The 12,153-nt window shown below is 43.2% G+C and overlaps 1 protein-coding gene across 1 annotated transcript; it reads right to left on the bottom strand.

Moving 5' to 3' along the window:
• Positions 1-1,730: 1,730 nt before the first annotated feature.
• On the bottom strand, positions 1,731-11,370 carry LOC117593488. The gene is made up of 4 exons (XM_034288877.1): positions 10,994-11,370; positions 10,501-10,893; positions 9,052-9,277; positions 1,731-1,869 (listed from the first exon to the last, which is right to left on the bottom strand). The coding sequence occupies exons 1-4, from the start codon at positions 11,337-11,339 to the stop codon at positions 1,731-1,733; spliced, it is 1,104 nt and encodes a 367-aa protein (XP_034144768.1). The 5' UTR covers positions 11,340-11,370.
• Positions 11,371-12,153: the final 783 nt, after the last annotated feature.

A 12,153-nucleotide genomic window follows, 5' to 3' on the forward strand; every position in this document is an offset into this window, starting at 1 on the left:
GGGTTATGTTAAGCATCACATTTGCAGTTTAATGATTGGGATTGGGGTTTAGGGTTAAGTTCGCGTTAAGTTAAGGGGTTAGGAAAAAAAAAATGTTGGAAGGAGAATAATTATTTTGGTCCAACAAAAGAGGTACATAAGGGTCAGGTTTAGTGTTAAATATAAAGTTGGCAATAATGTTTGAATCGGGATTAATTTTAGGAACATGAAAAATCTGTTTTCCTGTTCCAACAAGAATGAAGAAATGTGTGTGTGTCTATCCAAGCTTGACTCGTTGTTGTTTCATACACAGCTGATTCACACTGATTCAACTTGCCCAAATCTTACCTGTTGCGTTCACTCATGTGAAACACATGCACAAGCGTGTGTCTGCGAGTCTGTGTGTGGGTGTGTGTGAGACACACAAGCCGACAGGGAAGCTCGGAGGATATGCTAACGCGCAGATAGCTGTAGTGAATGGCTCTCCTTGGCCCAGACCTCTCAGTCCCAACAGCCTGTGACAGCTGAGTGTAAGAGGATTGGATGGGGTGTGCTGCCCTCTACTGGACAGAGTGAAAAATGGCATCTTCTTTAGTGGGATTTTTATGATTCCTCCTTATCAGGAAGTGTCTATCTCCGTTGTCACGCCGACGGACACAGACAAAGACCGACTTAATGGTTTAAGTTATGTAAAAAGCCTATTGATTTAATTACTGTCATATCACGCCCAGAATCAGACTCGTCTGGGGTAAAACTCTCACACACATGCACGCACACACACACAAAAAAAACAGAAAACACCCCAAGTCAAGCAGATAGAGTAGGTCTCAACATGGTTACAATAACTGTCAGTACTGTTTACAATTAATCACTAAAATAACACTGTAATCTGTGACCCAACCTCCTGGGCTTATCCTCACTCTGTTTCTGTACACGCTCACAGTCAAATGGTCCGGACAGCGGAACACCGCATATTATTATAATAAGAACATGAATCATTCAGTTGGATTGTTTTGGTTGTAATTGGGTCTGGTGTGGTTGGTATAACTGTTATTAAAATGTCCATGTGTCATTTTCCGTCAGTTAGCAGACACTCTTCGAGTGACTTACGTTTGTCTTTGGATAGCTACGAAAGTGAATCGCATGTCAGCCCCGGGTAAATACCAGGACGCTGCCTGAAACTAGTCCCTGGTTAAGTGGGCTCCAAAGCCACCAGCGTTTTGCTTTCCTGTCGGCCTGTACAATGCTGTGACGGACGGGGCTGACTGTTGACCAACAGAGAGAGGGGCTGTGGGCAGCGAGGTCTCCTTTTCTCACGCCTCACTGTGGAGACGTCGCTGGGCCTTCCCCTGGGCCCCGCATCCTGCTATTGAAATGTCCCAGGGCCCTCCTCCCGTTTCCCCCGCTACGCTGCTGCTCCTTGTTCACGGTGATGTCACTCCCTTCCTGCACGCTCACCGGGGTGACGCCGGAGCGTCCGCGGTTTGGGTCGGCCCGAGCGGAGCCATCCGTCACGCTGGCTTCCAGCGTCTCCTTGCATGTACTGCTGAGTCCCACAGTCAAACTGGCAGCAGGGATGCCTTGTGTCGCGCAAACGGGCTTGCAGGATACCATCAGAGAAAGATGGTGTCACACAGTATGATGATCCTCTGTTGGTGTTTGATGGAGTTAACCCTGAGTCAGACAGATACTAACCCCTGTCCTCACTCCATGTCCACTGTCTTACTTTAGGAGTCCTCGCCCTGCTGTCTCTACGGGCTGGCCCCTGCTGCCTCTTTGGCCCGGCCCAGGCCTGGTCGGCGGGGATAAAGTGAAGCGCAGCTGTTGGCCCCTTGATCAAAGCGGACTGGGGCCCTGTCGCTGTCAGTCCCTGTGTTCAGCAGGGCCGTTCTGTTTGGGATTATCACACCTGTGGTTCAGGGGATTAATCCCGACCGAGACATGGGAACCAGGGACAAGGGGCCCAGAAGTCCCAGGTAGGGGGGGGGGTGTGGGGGATACAGGACACACCTCTAGGCCTTGCCCTGGGGCCCTGGGGCCCTGCTTGGAGGGCAAGATGTGGTAAGGGTGATACTGAACAATACTCACACACTGTCCTGGAACAATTGGCCCACAGAGGATTACTGTGGAGAGAAATGAAATAAAAGTGCTGCAAACAACATGTTACAACACAAGAGTACGTCTCAGTCCGGTGTCATATCTCTGCGTGAATAACCCCCCTCCCTCTGGGTCATATCTCTGCGTGAATAACCCCCACCCTCTGGGTCATATCTCTGCGTGAATACCCCCCCCCCCTCTGGGTCATATCTCTGCGTGAATACCCCCCTCCCTCTGGGGCATTGGATGCTAACGCACCAGGTCCCCTGTTGTTGTTTGTGTTTCATCAGCCTCTTGTGTTTCCAGCCCAGTCCCCTCTCTAGGAAGTTTGTTTTACAGCTTAACGTTGCTTCTCCCCTTTTCCCCTGCGAAACAATAAAGAGGAGAAATCCCTTCAAAGCTGCTTTCCGTCGAGCACCGTTCCACTGGCAGAGAGGCCAAATCCTGGCTGAGGGTTTTAGTTCCCATCAGTCAGTCTTAGCCCAGGCCCTGACGGGCCCCAAAACACATGAAATACCGTGGGTGCGTCAGCGCGGCTTGGGCGCCTCTATTCTCCCACTGTGTTTCATAAACACGGACTTAACCCCGCGCTCCCCCGAAAGATACACTCACCGTCACGCACACGGCACATCCTTAATAGAACTTGACACTGTAACATTCCTGTCTCTGACACACACTCCTGCTTTATTGTTCCCTCCCTCTCTTTCCCTCTCTCTCAGTCTGGGCTCTACACGCTTTTTGATGTAATATCAAAAAGCACAATGACTCATCCTAAATGTGCACAGGTAAAAGATGTTAGGAGGCACAAAATAAATCAAGATCAATCCAAAAACCAGCAATGCCTATTTTCAAAGCCAAGGGCATGTTTATTCTATTTTCTGTTGGATTTCTGTAGACTACATCATCTTCATGCCTTGTTGGTTTATCTGTTCTGTATTCACATTGTGATGAACTGGCTAACATTTAACATGATGAAGTCAGTCGGCTTGCTTAACATTGCCAAGATAGCAAAACAAAAAACAAGTTTTGAAAGGTAAAATGTTGCAGTGTAACATCATAACCTGTCTACTTGGGTAACAAGATTATCCGTTTCCAACTGATAATTAGGACTTGGAGGTTCGTTCAAGTGAAAACTCGCAGTTGGAACTCTGAACTTCTGATAGCTAACAGAATGTGAAACCCCCATTAGTTACACCAGGCATAGATGACACTCATTAAGGATGTCAAACACAGGAAACATAGATCCATGGAACCGATGTGTGGGTAAACAAACTCTGTCTTATCTCATTTTCCATGAGACACGGAAATCCCATGGTTATTAGTGTAGTTGCAGCGGTGTTTCTGTGAGGATTTTCCCAAATGACAAACATTTTGCTAAAGGCAAGTGGTTCTTTTATAAACACATTTTACTAAATAGTACAACATGTCTGATACAACATACAAATCCCATGTTAGTCTGGCTGCTAAAACACACACTTATTGCAATTTTATGAAAAACTGTCAATATAGAGATTTACTGTATAACAGTCAGTATAGAGATTTTAAGTCAATTGGCTCATGTTCATACAGCTGAAAAACAAACACCTTAAATAATGATGTAACTGCTTTAAGTTTCGTTGCCATTTTATTGTTTATATATTTTTAAATACAAAAGCCTATTTCAGCTCCTGATGATGGATCTGCAAGTCAATCTGGTTCATATTCATTGTGTGTTTTACCCCAAACGTCACCCAGCAGCTTGTGTCATACTAAATGATAGTGATAGAACTTACTGAGGAACTACAGAATTCTTCATAATATCTATTGATTCAATTTTTACTGTTGTCTCATACTGTTGTAGGTGGAATTTGCATAAACAAGTGTGCCAGGTCTCAGCTTGTCTCTCTCTGATTTGGACAATACCGGCAGGAGCTTAGCACTTTGGGGCCTACTCAAATTTTACCCCTAGGGCTACATTTTAGCAGTGCTATTTAGCTGATTTAATGTTCTCTGAAAAGTGAACTTGCCAACATTACTTATCAAGAATTTCTTTAAAATGGAATCATTGACAATGAAAATGGGTATAAATAAACAAGGGCCACTGGTCTAAATTAACACCAATTAAGCTTTTTGGAACAACATCGTTCGACAACTCTATTACTGCCACTTGAATCTGGGGTACATCACTTCTATGTTATGTTCTTCCTCCTAGTCTAACTACCCAAAAGTGGCTTCCATGGATGAAGATTTGTATGCCCATACACCCAAAGCCTTTTACCATTATTTAAAATACAAATCTGAGTGTGTGCGTGTGTGTGGGCATATTTAATATATATATATATATATATATATATATATATATATATATACACACAGTTCTTTAAAATATGTTTTAGACTACATAATAAAAAATTTGCCAACAATGTATTTGTCAGCCTCTGTCATTAATGCGCTTGGACTCGTTATATGCGGCAGTATTTGCTTGGTTCTTTGCAGGCAGCAGATCCGCTGACAGCTGTGGCTGTAATTTGACAAGATTATGATTTAATTCACTATGCTCACAAAAAAAAATCACTTTGAAGTCTGGTCTAACCAGTGTCTGACTCAGAGCAGAGTTGGCATTAAGTGCATTTTGGCTCTCCGGTTGAATCAGACATTTAATTTACCCATCAGTATGTATCGTCTGCCATGTAAATTGACACCAGCCACATTACAGCAGCCTCATCTCATATGTCATATTATTACATGGGATGTGAATGTGTCATGTTGCCTGTTGGAAACCGCTACGACCAGTGTTTTGACAAGTGTTGTTTGCTGACTTAAGAGTTAATATCACTTGCATGACTCAAACTCTGTGTTGAATTAAATGGAACCATGGATTACAGCTTCTTTTGGCCCGACCATTTATTTGGTGAAGACACACTTAGTGTTTGAATGCTGTTAAGATCATAGACGTAGTGAAACTCCCAACACCAACTTCAAACCAAACATATAGTTCACTCACAATACTCACGTTCAGCTTCAGTTAACCAACTTACAAAATCAATGAAATGTATCCCTGGTCCTTCATTAAGCAGAAAACAAACTCATTCAGGCTGTTTGCAGCCAGGTCGGAGGGGACAATGCCAACCAGGCTAAATGGTTAGCCTGGTTGGCATTCCCGACAAAACATGAAACTTATATTTTTGGACGCATTGTACTTCACGTACTTCAATAGATGGCATACACGTAAAATACATGTAACATATATTTGACGTTTTTGTGACATCTTCATGCCTCGCCCTGGCTTTACATGACCAATAAATAAATGACAGCAATGGTATCAATCATTAGGTCCACGGTGAAATGAAATCCTGTGGGAACAAGATTCACCAAATTGAAAGTCATGGGAACACACAATATGACAACACAAGGAAAAACACGTCTGAACTCGTTTTTTTTTTTTTTTTTATCTCAGTTTGTCGAAAAGTATCTTTCTCACATTTGCCTAAATGTGCCCCTGTCCCAGTCAGGTCATCACCAACAGCATTGAACGGCGGTCCAGATTTGCTAAACCGATTTTATAATAATTAACTGAGTTCACCTCAGCTCCTGAGTTTCCTTAATTCAGTGGGACACATGTAACCTTTCGATTTCTTTATGCCTTTTGTCTTTGTACTAGGTGATATACCACGGTGTTACCCAGCACACATCAGTCACACAATTATTATGGTTCCTTATTGATCAACGACTCACGCAGCTGAAATAAGTCAGCTAGAATATTGTTTTATATGAAATCTAAGGAAGTGAAATTTCAAGAAAAGATAAGCATGTTTTTAGCCCAGGCAGTAGGAGAAGCATGCAGAAGACTTTACAGAATTGAAAGGGCTATCAGGTTCAGATATTCACTACGCAACAGTAACCCACATTATTTTCCATGAAGTATGTCAAGTTGTTTAAGATTTGGGATACATACCAAATATCTAGATTTTCTCAACATTTTGTTGATGTTGCAATTTCACATTTTTACTGTTATATAAAACATTTGGTATGACAGTTGCGACAGTTACGAGGGCAGGAGGGGTCAAAGGTCAGTGGGCCAGATTCAAACCTATTTTGACAGATTCAAGTGTGCTGGAGTCAGTGGACTAGACAACCCAAATGTTTTAACCCACAGGCACACAATCTATATCTCATTCTGTTCTATCCCACATACATGTTCTTTAAGATTATTAGAGATAACTCTTTTTGAGGAAACCATATTTGAAGGTGATGGGTAAATATCCTATACTTAAAAAAAGACTATCTACATGTCTTTGAAGTAGACTGTGATTTAATAAAGGCGCTTGGCAATTACTCCTAAAACTGAGACAGAACCACTTTAAACAATATAATTGCTGCTAAGTATGGGTTTAACACAGACTATGCACTTTCTCATGTTAATCCATCCTGCTGGGAGACGGGTAAAAAAACAGGCCAACTTCTGGCTGCCAGACTAAAGCTAAAGAACAGTAGGAATCCAATAGCTGCTGTACAAGGGTGTACATGGGAGTTTTACACTATTAACACTTCACAAAAAGCACCTTTTGAACAGCTCTTTTGCTGATCTGAATGAGAATAGGTTTCAGTGTAAAATTCAGGTTATCAAGAACGCACCTTCTAATTCTCCTGAGGTAGATTTCCTTGCTGCTTACTTTTATGAAATGTTTGAGGTAGTAGTTGATCACAGCTTATCAGAAGTTAATAATGATATGTTCTAAGTGGGTTCTCTATGCATAAAGCAATTCATTCTTATCTATTAGAAAAGAAACATATGTAAATAATTACTGCTTGTACAGCTTTTAGAAGCTGGTTAACCAAAAGTGAAAGCACTTGAATGTGCACGCAATGTAATTCAGCTAATGTCCACAAGGTGGGTGCAAATATCAGAATATCCCCTATAAGTTAGTCAAGTCAAACACACCGATCAGCCATAACATTATGACCACTGACAAGTGAAGTGAATAACACTGATAATCTCATTATCGTGGCACCTGTCAGTGAGTGGGATATATTAGGCAACAAGTGAATGTTCTGCCCTCATGTTTTAGAAGCAGGAAAAAATGTGCAAGCATAAGGATCTGAGCAACTTTGACAAGGGCCACATTGTGATGGCTAGACAACTGGGTCGGAGCATCTCCAAAACTGCAGCCCTTATGGGGTGTCTCTGGTCTGCAGTGGTCAGGAATGGTTTGAGAAACACAACAACGAGTTCAAGGTGTTGACTTGGCCTCCAAATCCCCAGATCTCAATCCAATCGAGCATCAGTGGGATGTGCTGGACAAACAGGTCCGATCCATGGAGGCCCCACCTTGCAACTTTCAGTACTTAAAGGATCTGCTGCTAACGTCTTGGTGCCAGCTACCACAGCACACCTTCAGAGGTCTAGTGGAGTCCATGCTCCGACGGGTCAGGGCTGTTCTGGCGGCAAAAGCGGGACCTACACAATATTAAGCAGGTGGTCATAATGTTACGGTTGATTGGTGTCCTTCTAAACCTGGTCCTCATGTGTCACTGCTCTGTTAACTACAGTACATGTCAGGTGATGAAATGCATTTAAACTGCACTGATTGTGTAGAGTATCACTGGAGAAGTAGATGGAACAGGGTGAGGGAATACACTGTTATATACACTCACCTAAAGGATTATTAGGAACACCTGTTCAATTTCTCATTAATGCATTTATCTAATCAACCAATCACATGGCAGTTGCTTCAATGCATTTAGGGGTGTGGTCCTGGTCAAGACAATCTCCTGAACTCTAAACTGAATGTCAGAATGGGAAAGAAAGGTGATTTAAGCAATTTTGAGCGTGGCATGGTTGTTGGTGCCAGACGGGCCAGTCTGAGTATTTCACAATCTGCTCAGTTACTGGGATTTTCACACACAACCATTTCTAGGGTTTACAAAGAATGCGGCAGTCCTGTGGGCCAAAATGCCTTGTTGATGCTAGAGGTCAGAGGAGAATGGGCCGACTGATTGAAACTGATAGAAGAGCAACTTTGACTGAAATAACCACTCGTTACAACCGAGGTATGCAGCAAAGCATTTGTGAAGCCACAACACGCACAACTTGAGGCGGATGGGCTACAACAGCAGAAGACCCCACCGGGTACCACTCATCTCCACTACAAATAGGAAAAAGAGGCTATAATTTGCACAAGCTCACCAAAATTGGACAGTTGAAGACTGGAAGAATGTTGCCTGAGTCTCAATTTCTATTGAGACATTCAGATGGTCAGAATTTGGCGTAAACAGAATGAGAACATGGATCCATCATGCCTTGTTACCACTGTGCAGGCTGCTGGTGGTGGTGTAATGGTGTGGGGGATGTTTTCTTGGCACACTTTAGGCCCCTTAGTGCCAATTGGGCATCGTTTAAATGCCACGGCCTACCTGAGCATTGTTTCTGACCATGTCCATCCCTTTATGACCACCATGTACCCATCCTCTGATGGCTACTTCCAGCAGGATAATGCACCATGTCACAAAGCTCGAATCATTTCAAATTGGTTTCTTGAACATGACAATAGAGCATCTTTGGGATGTGGTGGAACGGGAGCTTCGTGCCCTGGATGTACATCCCACAAATCTCCATCAACTGCAAGATGCTATCCTATCAATATGGGCCAACATTTCTAAAGAATGCTTTCAGCACCTTGTTGAATCAATGCCACGTAGAATTAAGGCAGTTCTGAAGACGAAAGGGGGTCAAACACAGTATTAGTATGGTGTTCCTAATAATCTTTTAGGTGAGTGTATATGGCGCCCAGAAATAAACGTCATATTTTGCAACTATCTGACAAAATAATTTAAGGAAGTGATGGAAACACATGGGTTTATCTACTGTCTTATCAGACTGCATCCAACTCAGAAGTTGATGTGTTTGAAAGCTCTGCCCTCGCATCAGTCTCCAGACTTGGACATGTTTGAAAGCTCTATTGTCTCGCCACTCCCAGGGTGTGGTTGCCTGTTCACCGTGTCAGCCATTGGTTCTCCTGCTCCTTCATCTGGTGTAGCTCCATCCTGATTGGATGGGGTGGCTTGGCCGTCATTCGCTGTTGCGACATCTTCATCAACACAAGGACTGCCTGGGGGCTGGCTTGTTGGGGCAGTAGTAAGTGGTTGTTCCTCTTCTCTTCCTGTTGTACCACCACTGGTTTCGGTGGCGCTGGTTGCTGGAGCTTCACCCATGACTCCACACCTTCCACCTGTATGGATTTACAGTTTAGTTATAATAAGGACTGTGACGGTTTTTCAGCTTCTCAAAAAAAAATTTGTTGTGATGTTATTTTAATTTCTTACCCTATGCAAATATTTCTTAACCTATAAGAATTATGATTTTCTGGTCAGAACAAGACCATTGGATTTATCACTGTGATTATCTGTTGGAGGTGATGTGGACTGCTATCCCATGATGCAACACTTTCTCTCTGGCAAGGGCATATTGAACAAAGTCTAGCTAACATTCTGTCACTGAGTCAGACAGATTGAGAAGAAGAGGTGAGTCATAGAGGACAGATATTTATGTACTGTAAGCAGTATCTGATTAGCTGATAGGCTGTGGTTTGTGTCAAGCCAGCTTGCAGCAAATAGGCTAAAGTTAAATCTGCTGGAGTGTTTCTTGTAGTTTTATCTTGCTGGTCTCAATCTTAAAAAAATATGCACTGTATTTTTTGAAGACATTGACACAAAATGTAAACTTTGTTATGACTATATACAGTATGGACAAGTGTTACCCCACCATCTACTGGCTGATTTGGTGATCTGGAGTATAAACAATCATTGTAAAAGTGTTATGAAATGTGGGGTGTATTATACAGTGATGTACAGTGATTATACTTGTGCCACGATATTCTGAGTTCCCATGTATAACGTAGAAATCAGGGTGAAGAAACATATTGTTCTGACTAATAGACCATAGGCTTTCCCTTTATATTTCTGAGGGTGGATTAACCCTTTACAAATTGCATATCATATGCTGCCATTGAATCAACGATGGTAATGAAATGCTGCATTAAAAGTTGATTAACTTGTATCCTAACATTACACATGACAACACTAAACTTTTTGTAGAGTATTCACACTTCCTAGGTAGATGTTCTTTGTTTTCACCCATTCAGCATCAATCACACTCTCTGTAAAGAATCCAGTGGTTCTGTGTGCTAAACAGAGTGAATGAGGCTGTTGTGAAGAACTCTGAGCTCCTCCAGTCTTGACCAGCGGTCACCTGAGGTATTTTTTGTAGTTCTGTGCCTTATTGTCAGGGGGAGTGTGAGTAGTTCAAATTTTCTGTCCATTAAAAGACTGAAGAAATAATACTTACCTTTTTTGTAGGAAATCATTAGGCCCACTACCACCACTACTATCACCACGACCAACAACTGAATTTAAATAGGCAACAGGAGGATGTGTGAAGGTTCTCACTGATCTGGGTCTTGTTGCTCGCGGTCTCTCCCAGGAGGAGGTTAAAGATATGGCACATCATCGTCTGATTCTCTGGGAAATGCACTTGACCACAGGCTGTGTACATCCCATCGTCAGGGTCAAGTGTAATGTTGGTCTGTACTTCCCAGGGTCCCAGGGTGACCTGACGCTGCGACTGATCCTGGATGATCCATGTGACCTTTGATTGTGGGTACCCACCCCGGGTCAAACACGTGACATTTGGTTTGGGGTGTACGCTCTGGACCGAACATGTGACCTCTGACTCAGGGTTTGCGCCCTGGACAGAACATGTGACTTTTGGCTGGGGGTATCCACCCTGGATCGAGCATGTGACCTTTATCTGGGGGTGCCACTCCTGGGTCGGGAACCAGGCTGAAAGATGTATGAAGCAAAGAAAACATTAGAGAAATGTGACATCATATTAGGACTTCCTGCATTGACGAGTGTAATGGTGTAAATAGCTCAACCATACCTGCCACATCCAGACTGGTGTGACACACTTTAATGAACTCTCGGAGTGGTTTGTCAGTGTTGCTGAACATTGTAGCGAAAACAAGGTAGGTGTTCTGGTCTTGAAGCGTTAAGTTGTTGAGTTGGATAGACAGATTCCCAGAACTCATCTCAATCTTAAAGGCTTCAGTCTTATTTTTGTAATGGCTGTCCTGGTGTCGGTTCTCTTCACCTTTGTCAAATGAGTAGAGCACCTTAGAGTCCTTATCTTGCCAATAGAACTGGAGTCTTTTTGGGTCAATGGTCGCGGATGAATTCAGGGAACATGGTAATAAAACAGACCGACTTACAGTCCCAGTAACTGCCATCCCAGATGAAGCTGGCACTGAAACATTCAAGACAAATGATCAACTTAAGGTTTCAAACGAAGCTCAGACAGGGAAAACATTTGTCACAGAAAACAGGTAATCTTATCTGTGAAAGTATGTAGCTGCATGCCTGTGTTTTGTAGACAGAGTTTCTACATGTGGAATTGTCACCTTAGTAGACCCCCCCTCCAGGGGGGCGGTACTAAGGGCCTGTGACAGACAGGGGCACTAAAAACAATATTAGAACAAACACTAGGTAAAAAAAAAATTGGTTTTCCTCAAAAGGTTCACATCCAAAGAGCCTCTGTATTGTCCCCCCTTTCCTTTTAGAAAACTGTTGCACAATTTTTCAAAAAACAAGATGGGTTAAGTCTGTGAGTGGTGGAAATGAACCTGTTAGCTTAGTCCATGGAGAAATAGGATACCTTTTCTCCCATAACATTTGTTGCTTAATAACTTCACAGAAAATTCGGATTGTTTTGCATTTTGTTCCTCTTTTAGCTGACATTTAATCAATGCAGGCAAGCTTTTAGCAAACTATTGATACTAAATCACTTGTCTGGGCCTGGTGCCAGGCCAAACAGATGCAGCTTCAGGTTCAGCAGCCCTGTCTGTCCATCCCCATACCCCTGAACCAGCCCTACTCCCTGTCTGTCCATCCCCATACCCCTGAACCAGCCCTACTCCCTGTTTGTCCATCCCCATACCCCTGAACCAGCCCTACTCCCTGTCTGTCCATCCCCATACCCCTGAACCAGCCCTACTCCCTGTCTGTCCATCCCCATACCCTTGAACCAGCCCTACTCCCTGTCTG

The sequence above is a fragment of the Esox lucius genome, chromosome 20 (assembly GCF_011004845.1).
Source record: "Esox lucius isolate fEsoLuc1 chromosome 20, fEsoLuc1.pri, whole genome shotgun sequence".
Taxonomy (NCBI): domain Eukaryota; kingdom Metazoa; phylum Chordata; class Actinopteri; order Esociformes; family Esocidae; genus Esox; species Esox lucius.

What these genes read in the sequence shown, in the direction of transcription:
- LOC117593488 (XM_034288877.1), bottom strand. Translation starts at nt 11,339, where the DNA reads ATGGCAGTTACTGGGACTGTAAGTCGGTCTGTTTTATTACCATGTTCC. An exon ending in CACCAGTCTGGATGTGGCAG is followed by an intron (nt 10,894 to 10,993) that starts GTATGGTTGAGC and finishes TACATCTTTCAG; the next exon opens with CCTGGTTCCCGACCCAGGAG. An exon ending in GAGCAACAAGACCCAGATCA is followed by an intron (nt 9,278 to 10,500) that starts GTGAGAACCTTC and finishes TACAGGTGGAAG; the next exon opens with GTGTGGAGTCATGGGTGAAG.